The sequence below is a fragment of the Dendropsophus ebraccatus genome, chromosome 15 (genome assembly GCF_027789765.1).
Source record: "Dendropsophus ebraccatus isolate aDenEbr1 chromosome 15, aDenEbr1.pat, whole genome shotgun sequence".
NCBI classification, from domain to species: Eukaryota; Metazoa; Chordata; class Amphibia; order Anura; family Hylidae; genus Dendropsophus; species Dendropsophus ebraccatus.
In genome coordinates, this window is record NC_091468.1 from 4,951,403 (window position 1) to 4,974,596 (window position 23,194).

A 23,194-nucleotide genomic window follows, 5' to 3' on the forward strand; every position below is an offset into this window, starting at 1 on the left:
GCGTTGTAGCTGCGAGGCATAATAGCACCCAAACTCCGTCTGTGCTAAAGGGGAACTGGTTGGAAGAGTTTTCTGTATCTAAACACTTAGACACAGATGCTACCACATTTTTACTGTAGTTGTAAAATGTTGACAACACACTATATGTTGTATATAATAGTCCATAACATGACACATACTATGATGCACAAGGAAAAAAATTGTATTAACAGGAGTAAAAATCTTACATAAAACCGTAATAGTTTGTTCAATAACATAACCGTGAGAATTCCATTACTGGCTATATGCAACATTCACATAGCAAGACATAAGGTACAAATACAAATAGAAAAAAGTATTTAGACGACACTACTGTGTCTATGGGTAGTGCGCCTAGTAGGAAAAAAGTTACAGCAATACTGTAAAAGTTCCATCTCGGCACTCACCCTCACTGCTTCATAATTTTATTGTAGAAATTTTCATATTCATCACAAGTACAAAAAGGCTAACGCCGAAACATCCTGTTGTACTTGTGATGAATATGAACATTTCTACAATAAAATTATGGAGCAGTGATGGTGAGTGCCGAGATTGAACTTTTACAATAAGATACAAATACAACTTGTCTACATTTTAGGTACACAGTTATAGGCTATGTTCACACAAGGTACTATTTTTGAAAAGAACAGCCATTGTTTTCTATTAAAACCACAGACATTTTTTTTCTACTGCAATGATATGCATTGAAATTAAGGGAACAAAGGCCACTTTTTTTTCAAAATATATTGAACAACGTTGTGTGAATATAGCCCTAAACAGTCATTTTGGGCATACCTCTTTCACTGCTCAAACATTGTTGTTTTTTGTTTGTTTATTTGTTTGTTTTTTACCCTCTTAGTTATATCGTTACCAACAGATGATGTGGATGGATAGAAGGGTTGCGGGTGTTAGGATTTCCTCTCTTGACTATTTTATTCTTAGAGGGATAAGCTGCCTCCTCTCAAGTCTGGCTGTGGTTTACCCCTCCCTGTAGGGAACACATGAACATTTTGCCCCTTTCATGTATAAGGGGAGGCTGGGAGGGATAACTGTTATAGGGCTACAGTTATTGAAAATGTATGTCTACCTTAATGCTAGAAGGTACTAAGATAGAACAGGAAGGACAACAGAATCATTGAGTGTCCAGGACACTTTTAGGACATTTTTCAATTAAATTCTTTCATGGTGGACCCCTTAAAAGTTCCTAAGGCTTTTAACTAAGATTAAGATGATGCTCTGTTCCCACTACTTTCATGGTTTCTATTTATAATTATTAAGGTGACTTTTCCAGGCAAAATGGACTGATGATCTATCCACAGGACCCACAGGATAGTTTATCAGATGTTTGGGGCCCAAACTATACTGTAAATCGAGTTTGCCTCTGTTCACTGTGTAGTGGTAATGATGTGTAACTGCAGCTGAGGTCCTGTCCCCGAATCTGACCTGCTTTTACAGGTCCACAGTGAACCCACCAGTAAACTTTATTTACTGTGTATAACAAGCCACAAACATCTGGTGCCAGGTGTTGGCACCACATTGATCGGCGACTGATGAGCTATTCTGTGGATCCTGGGGATAGCTCATCAGTTCATTTTGCTTGGTAAACCCCTTTAAGCCCTGACAGCTATTTTGAATCGATTTATTAATAGATACAAGAAAATCCTGTAGCTCCTACAGACATTATAGGCTTTTTTTTAGTAGAGAGTAAGATACTTTTTCCAACAAAAATACCATTGAGCCTAAAAGAAACCCAGGTAGACCCCATTAGGGTTGGTGTGAGCAAAGACGCAGTAGTTTACTTCTATTTTATTATTTGTGGACTGTGGCGTTGTCCTACGCAAATGTGGGTCACAAAATGACATCATATTATTCAACGATTTTGAATGGTTCTCACCAATTTTGTATAGTTATACCTTTTGTCAAATCCTTTCCATGGGCCATAAAAACTTAAAATGCAGTTCTAAAACAAATCGTAGCCTATCAACAAGTCAGACCTTTTTTTAGTACCTTAGTAATTTACCTACAACAGTATATAACAAATTACTTGTGATTATTATTTCTACTTTTTACTCTCAATAATACAAAATAAAAAAATACTTGTTTTATAAAATATCCTTACCTGCTGGGAAACGCTCTATTGTAGGCAAGCTGTCGACCTGTAAGGTGGCATTACCCCCACTTCTCGTAAACCGTACTATGTGGTATTTCCCATCATTAATAATTGCATTAACTTCTTCAATTGAGATGTCATCTGTTCCAACATTAAATTTCACTCCAATTTTTCCTTGGTGCTAAAAAAAAATAGAAAAAAAAGATTGTGCTAATTAGAATTTGTCTTATGCAGAATTTGAATTGCGTATAGCTGTCTTTTTTTCACAGAGTTTTATTTTCCTGAGAAAGTCTCTTGACATTTCACTAAGTCTGGGACATCTTGTTCATAGATAATTGATATTCTAAATCGGTTACAGTACTTATACTGATGGATTGAATTTGTATTTTTCTCTTTGTCTCTGCAATTTATAAAAGCGAACAAAACTCTCTTTCTTGATTCGTGAAACACAGAAAATCATGTATGACAAATTTTTTTCCAATTTATGAAGCTTTTTGTAAAATCCACAAACTAATGAATGACAACAATTCAATAGAAGCTAAAGTAGAATTAGTCTTTCTATCATATTAGCATATGGTAATTGCGCTTTGGGGTGGGGGATATTGGCTACAATTGTCAAAGAAGAAATGTTCTCCCGCTTTTTCTAATGGTGATGGCACACATGGCAAATTATGTAATACCGAGAATAATAGGACCTTTTATTGTCTGTGCCTATAGGGCAAAAAATAGCTATATGATTGTGACGGCCACATGGATCTCTACAGAAATCTTTGCTTACTAAGAGGTTATATGTAAAGAAATAAATTACTAATAAAATACAAAAAATGGCCCAATGACGCATTTTGGTGGTCTCTCCTTTTTTATTTCAGTCAGTGGAAGAGAGCAAGCCGGTAAAATGTGTCATTGGACCATGTTTTACTAAACTACATTTTATGGAGATCTTCATGGCAGTGCCAAGCACAAAGCGATTCTTCTGCTTTCTGATATTGTCAAGATGGTTCTCTTAAGGAACAATCTAGTCAGGTAGCCTCAGCCAAACAACCTCTCCTACAGTATCCCATTGTGTGGATAGAGAATTTTTTTCATACAGTACTTCAGGTGAGCAGCCACCTTTTGCTTCTTAGAGGGGGCAATTTATTAAGGCAGGCTTACTCATAGGCCAGTCTTAACTCCACCCCATATACCCCATCGGAGGCGCACATTGCTTATTAAATCTGGTGGGACCTGCGCCTACTGCAGATTTCTGCCATGATTTCTGCCTGCTTCCAGTCTATACCTCCTAACCACTTTGCTTTTCGTGAACACTGCAAAGTAGTAAGCCCAGAAAATGTTCAGTAATAACCACACCCCTAGCGATATAACCACTTCTTATTTCCTGCAAACCTGCCTCTTTGTCAAAAGAGGGGCAAAAGTGCAAGTTATAGGCACAAGTCATAAAAAGATACCATGGGCACCATGATGGATCTATAATTAGGTCTCCCGCCTTGGTGTACTGGAGTCATTGTCTTGAATCTAATAAAATAATGCTTCTGCGCAGAGTTTGTATGTTTTCCCTATGTGATTGATAGTTTGAACTTTCAATAAATTGATAAGTTTGACAGGGACAGCTCTAAAGAGATGCCATGGCACATGACTCTATTATGGATTTTACTGCTTTACTGCTTAATAAATAAAACCAAGTACATCTGTGGCATGAGAGAAGACCAAAGTAATTGATAAAATTCTAGCTGCTATAGGCGTTCCATTTCTCATGGCGCCATGGTGAATATCTGTGGTAATGAAGAGTATTTTTCATTTACTGCCTGTACTCGGTGTACTGCCTGTACTCCATTATCCCAAGTGCTCGGAATTACAGCTGGCAGCAGATCTGCTCTTAAATTTAAGTATGCAACAGATAAGTATTACAGAAAAGATCCGAGGCAGACAATACATTCAGTTGTAATTTTTGTTAATCACAATAAAATACCAAACTCAGCATGCGCACTCCCATGAATCAACTCTGCAACATTACACTAATACCCTAATTCCATCTTATGTGAGAAGAACACATACTGAGCTTCCTTTTTTTTCCTTTTTCATTATGCATACAAATTCTGTAGCTGCAGATAAATGAGGGAGCGTGAAGATCTGCCGGTACGGAGCTCCAACAACTCAAGCAATGGTTAGCTCACACGTATGGCGGTGTCAGAATCCCAATGTACATGTAATGATGTATTTTATCTAGCTCGGATATAAATGCTGATCACAATAGTTTTCCCATTTTTAGCCCTAAGGCAAAATATAATTTCAGGTAGAAAAACTACACGCTGTACATGAGCGCCAATGCACGGTAATATGGAGGAACATCCCTCCCCAGATTAGTACGCTTGGGGTTATCTCTTAGTCTTAAACAGATTTTAATTAGTTGTGTAGTATATGATCCACTCAAATTCATGGAAATAACTCTAATACAGATCAAACTTTACTTGATTTTCCACAGTCATCTTATCAATGCAATTTGCCTCAGTATTAGTGGTTTGTTTTTAAAGTCGCCATCTAGTTTAGAAACGACTCTTACAGAGATGAACGAAACTCTCAAGATTTGTTTCAGGTCCTTTTCAGCTGATCAGATTTATTTTGTATTCGGATCCTGACCCAGATTTTGAAGTGCCCCAATTGCCTTGCGATTGCTGTGTTAAGCAGAAGTCCCTGCTCCTATACACTACACTGAGTGGCTGACCGGGGGCATAACATCTGCCCTACGAAATGTAGAAAGTGGACGCTGCAATAAGAGATGAGAGAACTTTCAACACGTTTGGGTTCACCCAAATCCAAACTCCCAACATTCAATTACCAGAGGCTGAAGAGGCCACGAGCTGTGCCCCCGTTTCCTATGACTGCCTAGGGCTGCATACAACTTTTTTGGCCATCAGTATTCAAATGACAAGAGTTCAGGTTCAAACATACCCAAACAGGCTTGAAGTTAACTCATCTCTAGCTGAAATACATATAGAAGGGATAGGGAATCTTTGCCCCTCAAGCTGCACCATGATGCCTGGACAGCCAAAGCGAATTTTTTGTAGATTTTGTATTGATACCATATTCATTCACTCACCTCTACTCCCATCTATTGACCGTGGCAGAAATGGCAAAATGAGAGCATGCATCACATATAATACACATGGGTCCACTCTCTAAACTAAATATATATAGAAAATCCCTTTAAATGTTCATAGGTTTAAAAAAAAATCCTGCAACTCCCTTTCCAGCCAAGTGCTTCTAAATGCAGTGAATGAGATGATGATGCTCATGATTGATGTCTCTAGCTGTAGCATTCTCACTTACTTTCTAGACTGCAGACATCAGCATTGTTAGAGAAGCATCTAGGCTAGCCTTTGCCCCCATTTCCAGTGGAGGAAAGTTTAAATCAACATGACTACCATGGGAACTGCAGTTGCATGAAGGATGTAATATGCATATAGCGTACTAGGCAGATACTTTTTGTATGGTGGTTCATGTACCACTAGCAGAAACCAAAGTACAAGACACCCAATTACTATCTGTAACAAACCAGTTTAATTGTTTTTTTTCTTTGCCTGTTTCTCTGATACAACTTCTGTAACACAAAGGAAACTAAGAATAGGTTTAGTTGTAGAAAACAAAAAAGTAATTGGCTAATTAAACTCCTTAAGCTGAAAATCAAAAAATAACAGATAAAGAACTTAACTAAGTTAAAAGCACGATAATGCCGGCATCAAAGAAGATTGTGCAATATCTTAATTTTCCTTCCCTAATCCAAAAATACATCTGCCATCCCTTTAAGAAATGACTCTGCTATTACCATACGTGAGATGATGGTCGGGTTCCAATCTGACTGTATCATTTTTACAACTGGACAAGAAGTTCACAGCATTAGTTACAGGCTTATAATTTGTGATTTTTTTCTTCTAGAATTGTAATGTGAGCAAAATCTATAGAATTACTGTGTGCGGTAATAATATTTCTAGGCTTTAACCTTTAAAAGCCGAGAAGGATAATAACCACTAGGAATGAAATATGAGATTAAGACGGCCACTAGCATCGAGCCTCATTTTGATGCATTTTTAACATTTTTTTATCCTGCTTAAACATCAGAAGTGATACATTCAGCTTATTAAAAACGAGTAAATCATTTAAGGATATGTATAATTTAAAAAAACAAGCAAGCAACCGTTTCTTTTTTACATACAGTATCGTAATGACAATGAGAGGTTTTGATGGTTGTGAGACGGAGACCCCCCCAACCGATTGCAACAATGCTGAGGCAGAAGCATTCAGGGGAGCAATGTGACCTGTACAATGTTCTATCCCAATCTGCTCAACTCCCCCTGATAAGCCAAGTGTGCAGTGTATAGATCCATGAATCTGTACACTGCATGCTTAGCTCTCCAAGGAAGACGGGGCAGTTCTTTAGATGAGTGCTTCATGGACTTCAGTTTAGCAATCGGTGGGAGCTCTCAGTAGTCGGATCTGCACTGACAAAAACTTCTGAGATGTCACCATGGCAAGTCAAAGGTTGTATAGATACGGACGCTCAAAGTGATGCTTATATTAATAAACTTGTTTATTCTATACATTAAAGGGGTATTCCCATCTGTAGCTACATCTACAACACTACAATTTTCTGCTACGGCCTTTGTTGTGTGTAATGTGTTCACAGCTGTTTGTCTCGGTTCCCGACCACTGTTATCAGTAGTGGTCTGGTCGGGGAGCTGAGCATCTGCGTGTGTGTGTACAGACTCCCCTGCTGGCCATTTTATCTGCAGTAATCCATCACACTGACAGCTTCCAGCGCTGTGAAGCTGTTGGAGTTGATGTAGCTGAGTTCAGCACAGAACAGCAGAGAACAGTACAGCGGCCATTTTGATGCCAGCCGTAGTGCTGCTGGTGAAAGGACCAATCACAGGGAAGGAGGAAGTGGAAACAAGGAAGAGGAGTGATCTTCAGGCAATGTTCAAGATTAAAAGGGAGGTGGAAATAACCATTTAAAGGTTTTACCATTGGATTTCCATTGTCAGTGCAGAATATTCAAGGAATTTGATCTGCACCAAATGTTTTTTTCTTCACTACCTGCCATAGGCATATTTAGGTGTGTATGGTTGTGTCTGGCTAATGTTGATGGTCTAAATAACTGTCAATAAAATGACATCACTTCCTGTCACAGTCACTACTGAGTCTCCTATCAGGCCTAACTGCAGTGGTCACAGGTAGGGATGGTCCGAACCTGCCGAGGTTCGGGTTCGTACGAACCTGAACTCTTAGCAATGATTCCCTCTGTCTTCCACCTCCGGGGAGAGGGTGGATACAGCCGGAGGACCACCTGGAAAACAGGCCTAGGGCTATGGCTGTATCCCAGCTTTCCAGGCGGTCCTCCCACTGTATCCACCCTCTCCATGGAGGTGGAAGACAGCGGGAATCATTGCAGAGAGTTCAGGTTCGTACGAACCCGAACCTCGGCAGGTTCGGACCATCCCTAGTCACAGACAACAATTCACATATGGTTCTGAGAGAGAACTGGGATGAACAGTTGTATCAAGGAGGCCAAAAGATGCATGCTAGGACAAGGGGCCGTACTGTAAAAAAGTACAATGCACAATGAGAATGTACATAGGATAGGGGATTATATTTTATTGGTATTGGGGAGTTTGGGGATGGAATTATTTTTTATGGCCAGTATAAATTACAATAGCTGAGATTTCCCATAGACAGTATCATAGTCTGTACATTACAATATACGGCTGTACAGACAGTTGAGTTGTCCTTATTATTGTTGGTCCCCCATATTGGAATAAAGTAAATGCTATTGAAATTTCAATAACTAGAATAATGGGCCCATTCATTGCTCCAACCAGCCTTTGTTCCATCCACTCTTCCTTCTGAAAACCTCCTTTACTTGTAACACAACAATTTCTAATTCCATCTATTTTAGAACGCGCCGTGAAACTTTATATTCATAAAAAGTCATTGAATATTTTAAGGGTTGAAGCAGCTGAATTCAGAAACAAATGCCTTCAATAAATGAAGATGTTTACCAGTAATAAAATGTCAGGAAAGTGTTTATGATGATGTTCGTATATATCAAATGTAGACTTGTGCCCTCTCGAGGGACGCCATAGCCACAGCTGTACTGTCTTTTGTTAGAGAAAGTTCTCCGAAAACGTCAGTGTCCTGACCTTGAATGTATTTGCTAATAAATCATTCCCCTTCATTATATAATAGGGAAAAAAACTTAGTTTGTAAACATTCATTCTTCTAGGACTCCGTATACCCGGAGCAAGTACCAGCGCTGTTCAGGATGCATACACAAACAAAGTATATTGGCCCTCATTTATCATAGTTGTCAGCCGGCAAAAATGGCCTTGATGCCTATTGCAGCCAATCAGAGCTCAGCCGACTTTGCTTTAAGTGTATTGGGAAATGAAGTTGATTGGCTTGGCTGTAAAGTAGGATCAGTTGTGCTGTAAGATGGTTTCAGTAAATTAGTTATCTTCCATATTTACAAGGTATTAAGATATGATAATATAAGTTGTACAACTGCTGCCTGACATCCCTACATTGTTATATTCAGATGACATTGAGTGAGATATACTGTCGAATAAATCAGTTTTCCTTTAAACATAGGAAGGGGCATAGCATAGCATAAGTCCATGGCCCCCAATGCAATATCTGTGCCAACTATCCCAAATCATACAGATGTGCCCTTTATTACCTTTCCTTGTGGCTCAATATGCCCCAAATTGTATATCACAATATGACTAGCTTAGAAAACAAAGCCAATCTTGTAATACTCTGTCAGGAGATGTGTATATTAAATGTAGGAGAAACATAGGGTCCGGCTGTGACTGTAAACTCTGCACCCCCTATAGTTCCCACACTGGTGAAGAAAAATAAGAGACCAGGCTTATTTTGAGTTTCTTGTGGTAGATTATCATTTTATTCTTGACTTTTCAGTGTTGTACTTTTTCTTGCAAAAACTAATTAAACATATTAAGGGAATGTATTGAATGTGCATTGAGTGGTTGGTTCCTAACTTAGCTGAGAATAATTGATTGCATAACGTTCATTAAATAATAATCTAGAGCCATAAAAACAGCCAATGGCGGCTTGTCCTCACATTATACATCATCAGCATTTTTTATGTTATTACCTTTATATTAAATTTAAAAACTTGAACAATTTCAAAAAGTTTTCCTGAACTTCTTCAAACTAATTTTCTAATACATAAAACAGTGTGAAGGTTTTTGTCCCTTCAAAGACACTAGCTCACAGATGACAACTCTAAGCTCTTATTTAATTAAGAAAGATTCTTGAAATGAAGGAGGGGATGTTAAGTGAGTAGCAGATGTGAGAAGCCTTTTTGGCCCGCAGCGGACTATCACTTGCATTAAGAAAGTGCAAATGATTTGCAGAAATGTATAATTAAATCTCTTGCTGTGAAATATAGAATTCACCCCTTCAGCGCTGCAATACCAAGCAATACAATAAATACCGTTATTGCTACCGGCCTTGGGGAATATTTTTTCCCCCGTTTAAAAATGGATTTTCATAACTCGCTGAAGACCGTATTCGGCCAGCACCATGAAAATAAAAAATATGGGGAGGAATTAAGCCAATAAATCATGTGCAATAGTTTAATATACCCTTTCCATTAAATTACCCTGTTGAGTACCAAACCAGTACCTGAAGATCTATGTACTATGATTGCATTGCTTCACCAGTGATTTCTGTGATATATAGCTGACACGACATCATTGCCCTAGGAGCCACCTCACAAAATGCAACAGTTTTAAAAGACATATGGTAGAGGGCTGCAAACCGCAGCCGGCGGAATCTTATTATCCACTCAGCACCATTACTTCTCAATACAAAATTACATTTTCCTACCAAATATCTAGTAAAGAATAACTTAAGTCGCGAAGCATTTACAATTCGTATCAATAACTGGAGATATTTAACGCAATGCCCTATGGATTTGAAAAGGCGTAAATGAACATTTTTGCTGAAGGCGAAGAAGAGTTTTATAATGAATGTCTGAAATGTATGAGAAATGCTAAACAAGATACATGATGGGCTCTATAGATGAGATGAACAAATAAACACAATGGAAACAAAAAGAGTATTCTCGGAGCTCATCTGTATCCCAGAGAGCACAGTCTGGAGGTTAGAAGGGAGCCAGTCTCATTCTCTCAAATTGTTGCCGTTCCTTAAAGGGCAGTCACTATTTTTTGAAACAATTGGTAGAAGCTAAGTAGGTAGGTCGCTAGGTGCCCTTTGGTTTCCTCCAATATTTTGGTACTTGATTTCTATGAAATTAGTTCAATAGGGATCAATCCCTAATGCTCTATTGCTATTGCTCGGTTTCTAGATATGGCTATATCCCTTCAGTAGCAGTTGTCTGACAGTTATCGCACCTGACTCTCTCTCTCTATACACTTGTATGTTTAGATTGGCTGAGCATGCAGGTGTCTTCAGTAGGAAGAATAAAGGAATCAAAAATTCCACATCCTTCTCCTCCCTGACATCATGTATGGGGGTAAAGATAGGAAGCACCTGTATATAAAAAAAAGTCATCTGGTCTAACTAAATTTGGAAGATTAAAGGAGAACTCTGGGCTGGGCCGGTATCCATCGCTGGTGCCGGTATCCGACAGCCGCGGCAGGACCCTGCTACAGCCACAGACTGGCTGAGAGGGTCTGATACGTCATGTCCCAGGTCCCCACTTCCACCCAGAAGCAGATGGGATCGGGGAACCAGAGCTGCAAGATTCTGACACCAACCTTGGAGCGGGGGAGGTGACAGCATGTTACTTCTTTCATCCTTCCCTTCCCCAGCCAAAAATCACCACAGCCCTAAGTTCTCCTTTAAGCTTCAGTCTGATCTAATGGACTATTCTATGAAATCTTGGATTAATCACCTACAGACCAGCATTTATATATGTTCTCCAATGATTTCAGCTAAATGATAGCAATAGAGATGAGCGAAACGAACCTTACGAACCAAGATTCACTACAAATTTTGCAAAAAGATCAGTTTGCTACTGAACCAAACTTTTTGCAAATCTTGTAATGAATTAGCAACGATGGCGGCCGCACAATGGCTGTTTAAACGCAGTTTGTTTTAGGTTATGTGAAAATGGGGGCGCTGTTCTTAAAAGACATCATCATCCCTTTAAAAACAGGGCTAGTGCAGAAAACGGAATCCAAAGGTTTCCTGGGTAAAAGAAAGCTAAATAGAGTTCTAAAACATTCATTGTCAATGCAGAACCCCTTGAAAGATATCAATACATTCCTGATCATTACATATTGATCACCAGCCTTAGAAGCAATCTCCTTGCCCGTTGGAGGTGAGCTATGACTTTTAGTACTGCTGTTACGGTAACTCTTTAATAGGAATATCAGATGCTTGTAGACAGCTTGTGCTTGTGATGGCCATGCTGAGCAGCAGTTAGCCCCAGTGTGACGGTCTGTCTGTAATCATGTCTACACCACCATGATAAAGGGCACGCCAGCGCATTGTATGAGTGCACAAGTGATGAATCTGAATTTCTGGTTCACAGCTCTGCAATCAGCACGGGGCTGGGGACAGTGATTGAGTGCTAACACTGTTTACATAGGGAGTCTGAGAGGGTGATTCTGCAGAACAAGGAACCTTGACCATCTGACATCTGTTCTGAGCAGGTGTGGGCCATCACTGTCTTCTCCTAGGCTAGGGGGATATAATCACAGTGCTCTCACTGATATCAGTGGAATGTGGTGCACATACTGATTTACTGTAACTGAGTCTCATGGAAAGAAAATAAATAATCAAACAATTGAAATTCAACATTTCAAAAAAATATCATCAAAATATTGACTGTTACTTCATAACTTTTTAGTCTTATGGACCAGGATATCTCCTTCCTATAGGTGGCAGCAGAAAGATAGTTTTCTTCTTCAGAAACCTGCACAGAACCCTAAAACAGCTTTCTACTAGAGACGAGCATGCTTAAAGGGGATGTTCAACAAAAATTTTTATTAAAGTATTGTATTGCCCCCCAAAAGTTATACAAGTCACCAATATACACTTATTACAGGAAATGCTTATAAAGAGCATTTTTACCTGCACTTACTACTGCATCAAGGCTTTACTTACTGAATAACAAGGTGATGTCACTTCCTGGATAACGTGGTGATGTCACTTCCTGGACAACATGGTGATGTCACCATGTTATCCAGGGAGTGACATCACCATTTTGTCCAGGAAGTGACATCACCATGTTATCCAGGAAGGGAGATCACCATGTTATCCAGGAAGTGACATCACCATTTTATCCAGGAAGTGACATCACCATGTCATCCAGGTAGTGACATCACCATATTATCCAGGAAGTTACATCATCATGTTATCCAGGAAGTGACATCACCATGTTATCCAGGAAGTGACATCACCAGGTTATCCAGGAAGTGAAGCCTTGATGCAGTAGTAAATGCAGGGAAAAAAGCACTTTATAAGCATTTCCTTTAATAAGTGTATATTTGAGATTTGTATAACTTTTTGGGGGCAATAAAAAACTTTAATAACATTTTTCGCCGGACCTCTCCGATTTTTCTGCATTTCAATACCGTAGGGTAAAGGAGTTGCATGCAGCTATAGGGAGTTCAGGAAAACATGGATATAGACATAAGCCTAGAGTTTCATCCAATTTCTTCAGCCACCCAACGATCAGACCCAAGTATGTTCAAGTTGCGCTCATCTTTACTGATTACCAATTGGTGGCTCTTGTTTGGATGGGGATTCTTCTTGGGAGATAGACACTAGTCATGCTTTAGGGTTATCAATATTAGATGGGCAGAGCTCCAACTCCAGGAAGCTCTGCTGATCATCTGTTTTTAGAGGCAAATGCCGCAGTTTCTTAAATGTTTATGTGCACTTAGTTGCTGCACTTGCCATATTTTAAGAAGGGGGGGGGGGGGGTTGCAAGGAACTGCAGCATTGCCCTGATCTCTCAAATGGAACAACCCTGCAATTCATTGCCCCGCCACTGGTAAAATAATGTCAAGCACAGCAGCCCCTTGAGATAAATGATCATTGGCAGGGGCGTAGCTAGGATTCATGGGACCCCCATAGCAAAAAAAAAACATATAGGGCCCCCCCTCCCCTAAGCACAAAAAAAGTTATATATATATAGGCAGAAGCAGCTACAAAACTGACCAGTCAGTCCACTGTGTTTAACTATAAGGGCCCATTAGGAGCTCTTATGCTTAAGTACATAGGTATAGAAGGAAGACTGGTGCACTGATAACTCCTGACCTATGGCACATTTTCATACTTGATTGCAGCAGCAGAGGTCAGAGGTTATCAGAGGAGTTAAGAAAAGATCTCCTTTTTAACCCTTTTGTATGTTGCAGCATGTAAGTGAACACTGGGTCACTTACACAGCAGTACATAAGGGGTTAAGCAGAAGGACACAGGAGAATCTTCTCTTCTCTGTGCATGCCCTAGGCCCCCCTCCTGCATGGGCCCCAAAGCAACTGCCTACCCTACCTCTATGGTAGCAACGCCACTGATTATTGGGGTGCCAAGAGCTAGATCCTATAGGTCCCGATCATAAATTGATTACTTATTTGAAAAACAGAATAACCCCTTTAAGGGTCCTTTATGGTTTGGACACTGAACTACACAGCAGCTTTAATGGGTATCCCAAGTTACTTATTCCCCATCCACAGGAGAGAGGATAAGTGTTATGTCACAGGATTCCAGAACCCCCAAAATCTCCAGAACCAGGTGCTTGGTTATTGTTATATTCACCGTTATTTCATGGAGATGCCATACATAGTTCAGTACAGCTCTTGGAAATCTGTCACTAGGTTTATGCTGTATTAAATGAGATCTTTGTGATTTGTCACTCCCCTGCCCTCCAGCTGTTGGCCTATATACAGAATATACAGAATAGATAGCCAACTGCCAATCAGCGTACGGTGAGCAGAGTGTGCTGGTGCTCATGAATATCTAGGACTACCAAGCACACACACACATAATAGAGAGGATTAGTTATTGTAAGCTTTTCTAAAAGACTCAATGGAAATTTACTTAGTTATGAACAAACATAGCACGGAACATAACTTGGAGGACTGTAAAGCGCTTCACATTTTCTCTGCCCAATATAAGTAGAAATTTCACTGGAAAATATAGACGTAAATAACAAAATAAATAAATAAATGAAGAAAGAACCTGTCTACGACCGTCAACCAGTTGGTTTGCTTTCCCTAAATAACAGTTCTGATTGGTTGTTTTTTTTGTTCAGGATTTTGAGAGCAACAAACAGTGGAAGAATTATCGGCCAATCATGGTTCTGCTTCCATTATATGCTCTCGTCTGATTGGTTACAATTGGAGTCACTTCTCCTATTCTCCTTTTGCTTTAATAAATCTCATTCTTCTACAATGTTTTATCCAAAAGGAAAAGTATGAGCGATGAAATGATTTATTATACAGAAACAGCCGCACAGTCTAATGAATTCCACCAATGTACAAACAACATTAATCCTTCCAAATCAGGGGTCACTTATAGTCTATACAGCCAATCACCAGACATGACAAATGAAGGCTGGTCCCGTGTCCCCTGCAGACCCTGCGGGGGGCGCACCTTCAGCATGGCCGCCGCCTGTCAGATTATTCCCAGGTTGCAGCTTATTTAAATATCCGCGAGAAAGAATTCAGAAATTCCACAACATTAATTACTCCTAATTACCTGAGTTTTACCATATATTAATATCCAGCCAGGATGACTTAGGGGCTATGTCTAAGATTATGCACATATACTGAAGACAAGGCGGCAGATGGAGGCTACAGCTCCCACCGCACACAGGGAAAGGAATTCACAACTTTCTCTCTTATTAGGCGTCTTATGCTGAAATGCTGAAAATATAGAAATACCAAGTTACTGAAAGCTTATGTAATGTAATAGCTCAATGCTTTGCTTCAATAGGTTTACCTGTGTATAGGCTGAGAAGGGAAAGATAGATAGATATTAGATAGACAGATAGATAGATAGATAGATAGATAGATAGATAGATAGGAGATAGATAGATAGATAGATAGATAGATAGATAGATAGGAGATAGATAGATAGACAGATAGATAGATAGATAGATAGATAGATAGATAGATAGATAGATAGGAGATAGATAGATAGGAGATAGATAGATAGATAGATAGATAGATAGATAGATAGATAGATAGGAGATAGATAGATAGGAGATAGATAGATAGATAGGTAGATAGGAGATAGATAGATAGATAGATAGATAGATAGATAGATAGATAGATAGATAGATAGATAGGAGATAGATAGGAGATAGATAGATAGATAGATAGGAGATAGATAGATAGATAGATAGATAGGGAGATAGATAGATAGATAGATAGGAGATAGATAGATAGATAGATAGGAGATAGATAGATAGATAGGAGATAGATAGATAGATAGGAGATAGATAGATAGATAGATAGATAGATAGATAGATAGATAGGAGATAGATAGATAGATAGATAGATAGATAGATAGGAGATAGATAGATAGATAGGAGATAGATAGATAGATAGAGAGATAGATAGATAGATAGATAGATAGGAGATAGGAGATAGATAGATAGGAGATAGATAGATAGATAGGAGATAGGAGATAGATAGATAGGAGATAGATAGATAGATAAATAGATAGATAGGTAGATAGGAGATAGTTAGGAGATAGATAGATAGATAGATAGATAGATAGATAGATAGATAGATAGGAGATAGATAGATAGATAGATAGATAGATAGATAGATAGGAGATAGATAGGAGATAGATAGATAGGAGATAGATAGGAGATAGATAGATAGATAGATAGATAGGAGATAGATAGATAGATAGATAGATAGGAGATAGATAGATAGAAAGATGATAGATAGATAGATAGGAGATAGATAGATAGATAGATAGATAGATAGATAGATAGGAGATAGATAGATAGATAGATAGATAGATGATAGATAGGAGATAGATAGATAGATAGATAGATAGATAGGAGATAGATAGATAGGAGATAGATAGATAGATAGGAGATAGATAGATAGATAGATAGATAGATAGATAGGAGATAGATAGATAGATAGATAGATAGATAGATAGATAGGAGATAGATAGATAGATAGATAGATAGGAGATAGATAGATAGATGATAGGAGATAGATAGATAGATAGATAGATAGATAGATAGGAGATAGATAGATAGGAGATAGATAGATAGATAGATAGATAGATAGATAGATAGATAGATAGATGAATGACAGGTAAATCAAATAAAAATATCAGTGACAGAACACCCTTATTCAGTATATAACGCTTTTGGCTATGGTCTATTTTACGCCATTTTGCCGCTATCAGAAGAGATTTGACGAGCGCTTCTAACCAACTCACTGAGCCACATCATATAGCTGCGAGCAGGCAGGGGAATATATTGATTTTTTTTACCTTTCTCCAGTTGTAAATTTCCTTTGAAACGTGACAGAAATGGGAAAGTTGAATTTACAAGTGTACCAATTATGGCAGCCACCGCCGCCGCTCATCGATCGATCACTCAAGTCCCAAAAATAACCGGGTTGTAGTATAGATAAATGATCAATTGCAAATGAGTTTTGGCGGCAAAAAAAAAAAATCACATTAATGGGAATAAAGAAGCGACCGGGGTAATAATGATAATTGGGCAGGTTACTAACAATACCCCTTTGTGTAGTATGGAGATGATCTATCACCCTGATATATTGATGTACTGACGTCCTCCCAACAACCAGATTTATTCATTGGATCCTCTTCTAGAGGATTCTTCTGGATGAGTTCTAGAATAGAATTCCTTCATCATTCTAGATCTAAGTACATCACAAAGGCAGAATGGCAGCCAACTCTCCACACATGCCCCATCCCCCCCGAGCTATCTCACTGGGGTGGAGTGAAGGCATCTTGGTTGAATATTTACTATGAATGTAGAATTGTAGAAGCTCATGGACTGCAATGTACAAAGTGGCCACTAGGTGGTGCTGGTGGCATCACAGTGCCAAACAGGTCACACATCATTCTCAGATAGTAAATGTGGCTCAACTTAGGTTATTAGAATATCTATGTATGGTCAATATAATTATGTTATATTATATAGTGTCATAATATATAATTTCACCAGATGATGGAAGCACACAGGGCGTTCAGGATCCAGGTCTGCAGGAGTGACCTCATTGGTGTTGATGTAACTGCCAGTGATTGGTTGCTGGGGTCACATGGTGTGCCAAAATGACATCAGCAAAGGAGTCGCAGGGCAGTGGGGAAGCGACTATTACTTATTTTATAACAATGAAACTTGTTTTGAGGCTAGGTTCACAATTTTTATTTATTTTTTTGGTAAATTTTGCAGTATTATATACCTGTTGTGTAGCTGTAAAAAAAAGATGTCATTTATATTTGTAAAATACAGCCATTTTCCAACTACTTTTTTAGTTGATTTTAAATTCCAGCTGTATTTTTGCCTTATATTTGAGTCCGTTATTTTTCACCGACTAATTTATCTTTTGGGAGGGACAATCTATATCTGCAGCCGATCTGTTAGAACTACGGACATTTTTTTTTTTTTAAACCTTTTACATAAACAATATGTGAACAATTCAAAATAAACAGCTGTCTTTTTGGCAAAACCAGGTTGTAAATAATGGGCATGTTCATTATGTCCGTGTGGAATTGCGGCCACTTTTCTCTACTGTGTGTTTACTGACGGACAATTCCCCGTAGACTTTAAAGGAGAAGTCTGGCCGTTGTTAAAATCTGGCAGCCGGCAGGGGGATCTTGATCAGGAGTATGGACTTACCTCTCCCCGTGCCCATGGTTAACGTTGGGACCTGTCTCGGGACCCCCTCCGGGCTCCAGGATCTCCGGCGCTGACATGCTCCAACTGTCAGTGTGTGGGGCGGGATGCCGCTCCAGTCACTGATTGGCTGAGCAGCCAGTCCATTAGCCAGGACAGGCCTTTTCCCTCAAGCTGTGACGTCATCCCAACTCATGGGAAAATGACTTCTAGGGAGGGTCTTAGGACCGCTCCGGGCTCACCGTGCACACAGCAAGGTAAGTGGATACCTCTGATCAACGTTCCCCCTATCCCTGCCGGCTGCCAGATTTTGAAAATCCCCGGACTTCTCCTTAAATGGAGGACATCATTAATCAACGGACGTTATCCTGATGGAGGTTGTTATAAAAACGGCCGTCATTTTTACAGAGTGTGAACCTCGCCTTACATTGAATGTATTTTTCCTCTCAAAACTGTTCTACTATTTTACAGTGCATGGATATTGCCTCAATCCGTAACTTTCAACCACAATAAAATACATATTATAAACCAACCAACTATTCATCTTAACCTGAAAGAATAAAGCGACATGATTTGCTGCAGATGGATGAGCAGTATGTATCCCGCTGGGCTGTGGACACTCATCTATTGTTTCCTGAGCCTGAATACAATATATATATACAATAAAGACACAATTACTCATGAATTGGACATGCAAACATTGATACATAAAAGGGAAGACAAAGGATCAGTGACTCATAACTATCGGGGGTAATCATCGTTATGGGGGGGGGGTGTTTATAGTCCTCCGGTGAGTGCCATGTGACTGCGCCATGTGACTGTTTCATGTGACTGTGCCATGTGACTGTGCCACGTGACTGCGCCATGTGACTGTGCCACGTGACTGCGCCATGTGACTGCACCATGTGACTGCGCCATGTGACTGCCATTAGGCCATACTCTCTGCATTCATTGTCCACTACATTTCTCTTCTTCTTCTTTATTAGCAGTTTAGACTTTGCTGAGGTTTAGTACCATTCTGACAGGGTTCTTCCTATCCTCCTATCCTGACCAGGCTCATAGTGGTCATAAAAAAAATTAGGTGAACAAACTTTTTCACATTTCCCTTCAGCTTATTCGCTAAACTTTGGCTCAAACTTATTTTCTCCGAACCCAAACTTCATCCATGAATCTAAAACTCCTGTATAACACTAAGTGGGACATTTACTGAGGAGTCTAATAAGTGCTATTCTAATGGGACGTCTTTTCTGAACAATGTATGGAATGATGGACGTCTTTTCAGGTGGACGTCACTCAATACACTGTGAAAAAAAAAGACGTCCGTTATTCCATAAACTTCAATACAATTTGTTGAAGATGCTTAAAATGATGCAATAACGGATGTCTTTTTTACATCAAGAAGCAGACACATTTTTCCTTTTTTTTGGCCGTTGTATGAACATTGCCTTATGGTGACATGTGTGACTAACTGAATAGTTGGTAACAGCGGCACCAGGATCTGTCATATTGCATGGAGTGGGGTGTGCTGCTTATATACAGGATGAAGGGATCTCTGTTGCTGGCAGCGGCATTTATCAGCTATACATGCACATTGGTGGTGCCATAGGGGAACGGATCGGCTCCCTCCAACATGATGGCAGTTAGCTGATGGCAGTCCGGTTTCTATGCTAGATCTCTGTGGCTGCCATTGTTGCTTCTACCATGCCAGGAGCAGACTATACTAGCAGATCACAGATTGCACACAAGACTGTGATATATGTTTGGGTAAAAAAAAATATGAAACTAATAAATAAATAAATGCATCTTTTTCTGGTGTTTTTTCACCTTTTGGTCCAGCAGCCAGATCATGTTATGGTAGAGGAAAAGAGTTCAGCCATCTAAGTGCACACAAAAACATCTAAACCACAAAAAAAGATTATTCAACAGTACGCCAAAAAACGCCAGAAAAAATGCAAACACATGAAAAAAAAAAAAAGCAATGCGCCGCCATTGTGTTTTTTATAGCATTGTTTTTGGAGGCTAAAAAATTAACATAAAAAAATCATGTGTGAGGCGACTCTAAAAAAGTTTGTGTGGGTTATATACCATATTACACTTTATTATTATTATTTTTTTTATAGTAGATTTTTATTAAATTGAACTAATCTTTATATATAAGTGGGTAGTGCTAGCACAGTACTAGGCACTGGACGTCTCTATGTGACTTTGTATGGGTGTGTAATTACTATAGCATTTTGTATGTTGCTGTATCATTTCTTCCAGGTTTTCTTTCTTTTGTTTTCCTTAGTTTTTTTGCTGTTCTAATGTCATGATATAAACCTCACCCTTTATACCGCTGTTTGCTGGGTGGAATGCCACTCTCTAAGATCCGTGCAGACAGGATTGTAATTGGTCATTTGACTGGACGTAGAGTGTGTATTGATGGTCGTGTGCCAGTGCGGATGACACTCGCGGGATCACTTTACTTCTCACTGCACAGCAAGTGGATCTACATTACGTTCCAATGCACACAAATATAAATCTCCTGTTAGACGAGCAGAAAATGCCTTAAAACATGTTGGTAAACGTATTTAACGGCAATAATGCGCAATAAATACAGCGAACACTTGATCAAAGCCATTAATCCCTCAAAATAGAATTATAGCCATGCAGAAAGTCTGGTAGGTCTGGGCGCATTGAAGTCTATTGCTCCCCAAACAATTGTGCTTCCATGTGCCGGATAGAGCTTCCGTATCGGTCAATAGCCGCTATGGAGGATTAGACCTGCTGTGCGCATCTACAGGACAGAGATTCCCTCTTCAAAGGAACCTTCCCCCATCTCAAACACTTCAAGTCACTGAGTCTCTGAACACTCGGATGGATTACTCTCATACTCTACTCCAAAGGGTGATCATCAAAAATCAATGTGCACTCCGTGTCCCGACCGTCTAAAGTTCACAGTATCAGAATCTGCTCTTTATATCCAAATCTTTATACCGTCCATTATTAAATCACTTTTAGTAGAAATAGACGGAGGCCCTAGTGCTTAAAGAAGTTACTCAGTACCGCACCGGTCCTCAGGTTGTGTGCGGTATTACAGCTCAGCTACTATACGATCACTTCAATGGAGCTGCAATACCACACACAAACTGAGGACAAGGGTGGCACTGTTTCTGGAATAACCTCTTTATTGTGGTCCAAAACTCCTATACAGCATGAGAAGACGCCACTATCACAAATGCCACATATGGTAGACGGTGTTTTTTTTTTTTTTTTACTTTTTATTTAATTAGCTATTTCTAAGATACAATTAATTAGATGCTGAGGTTAGTCATATACCTGACCTTAGTTGCAACTGTGTTTTCTTGCTGACAGGTCCCCTTTTAAGGTGTTGTTCACCCCAAAAAATGTAAAAAATTCTAATCAACTGGTCCCAACTAGGGATGAGCGAACCGGCTGAGGTTCGGGTTCGTATGAACCTGAACTCTCGGCTTCTGATTCCCGCTGTCTGCCCGCTCCGTGGAGAGGGTGGATGCAGCCTGAGGACCGCCTGGAAAACTGGGATACAGCCATAGCCATAGGCTGTATCCCAGTTTTCCATGTGGTTCTCAAGGTTAAATCCACCCGCTCTACGGAGAGGCCAGACAGCCGGAATCAGAATCATACGAACCCGAACCTCAGCCGGTTCGCTCATCCCTAGTCCCAACAAGTGCCAGAGATTTGTAATTTACTTCTGTTTAAAAATATCTCCATTCTTCCAGTACTTATCAGCTGCTGTATGTCCTGCAGGAAGTTCTTTCCAGTCTGACATAGAGCTATCTACTACCACCTCTATCCATGTCAAGAACTGTCCAAAGCAGGAGAGGTTTTCTATGGACAGTTCCTGACATGGACAGAGGTGGCAGCAGAGAGCACTGTGTCAGACTGGAGAAAATACACCACTTCCTACAGGACATACAACAGCTGATAAGACTGGAGATTTTTTTTTTTTTAATAAAAGTAAATTACAAATCTCTGGCACTTGCAGGCACCAGTTGATTTGAAATATTTTTTTTGTGACCAATCCCTTAAAGTATATTCATGTCTGTATAGGTTGGTATGTCTGTACAGCATGTCTATCTACCTATCGATCTGAATGTGTTTGTGCAGGGACTGTGAAATCCCCTTGTATCTTGTACTTACAATTTAATTTTTATTTTTTTTCGGACTTTTGCAGAAAACTCCTATTTAAGTTCCTATTTGTTTATCAGAATCTCTTCACACTTGTGGGAAAGCTTCTCTCCTCACTTGTCTGAATGTGACAATGAATCCCAAGTACCTTCCCTCCTGTTATCTGAGGTGATAATGGAGAATGGCGGAGTCTTGCCAGAAGGCTGCAGGACGCCTTTTCAGCGCTCTCACAAAACCATCAAATGAAAGTGGAGCAAAGGCTAATTTTTTCAAGTAGCGCTCTCTCCCTAAGGAGTTGTTTTAATGAGGAGCGCGGCCGTCCTGTACCGCAATCATTTGCAGTCGAGAATTTCCCTTCCTACTGACCAGTTCGGGGAAGTGACAATTACTTAGCAGAAAAAATAGTTTTAGGCTCTGAAGAAGTAAGAAATGTATATAGTTCTCATAGAACTGATCACATGACCCCCAGGTGCCGGTAAGGAGAGACGGCGACTTCCAGAAAACGTTTTTTTCCACAGTAAAGTATAGAGGAGATTACTCCCACACTACGGGCTATGGAGTCGTGTTTCATGGCTTCTCTTATATATATCGTAGCTCTCACCTATTATTTAGTCTAGTCTCAATATATTTTCCTGGTTTGCTCACAAATAGTGCTGGGCTTCGGGGATTCCGGCTCCTCATACAGATTTTAAGCCATTGGTTCCTGAGGGATACGGGAAATATCAAGGTGTGTTATATCTTCTCCATACAGCTCACAGACGAATTACAGGAGTGGGGGGGGGGCACCATTTGAGACCAAGTGCTGGACCTCTACGTAACTCTAAGAAAGTCTTCTGTTCTCTATGGGGAAATCTACCAAAGGGCGGCTAAGTAAGTCATCAACCTGTGAAGAGCAGAACGAGAGGACATCACTGGCACCTGGGAGGTTGGAGGGCTGGCAATTGCCAAAACTTTATTTTCTGATATTCCTGGCCACAGTCCATTGTTTTTTTAATTTATATTTAAAGGCATGAATATTAAGCAAAGATTTC

General features: G+C 39.6%; 1 protein-coding gene across 14 annotated transcripts in view; it reads right to left on the bottom strand.

Moving 5' to 3' along the window:
* NRXN1 (neurexin 1) overlaps positions 1-23,194 on the bottom strand; it is a 1,072,395-nt gene that overhangs the window by 108,599 nt on the left and 940,602 nt on the right. For all 14 annotated transcript variants that reach the window (XM_069954855.1, XM_069954851.1, XM_069954854.1 and 11 more), the window contains one exon: positions 2,138-2,309. In XM_069954855.1, the coding sequence (XP_069810956.1) occupies positions 2,138-2,309 (172 nt within the window). The remainder of the gene's footprint in view (positions 1-2,137; positions 2,310-23,194) is intronic.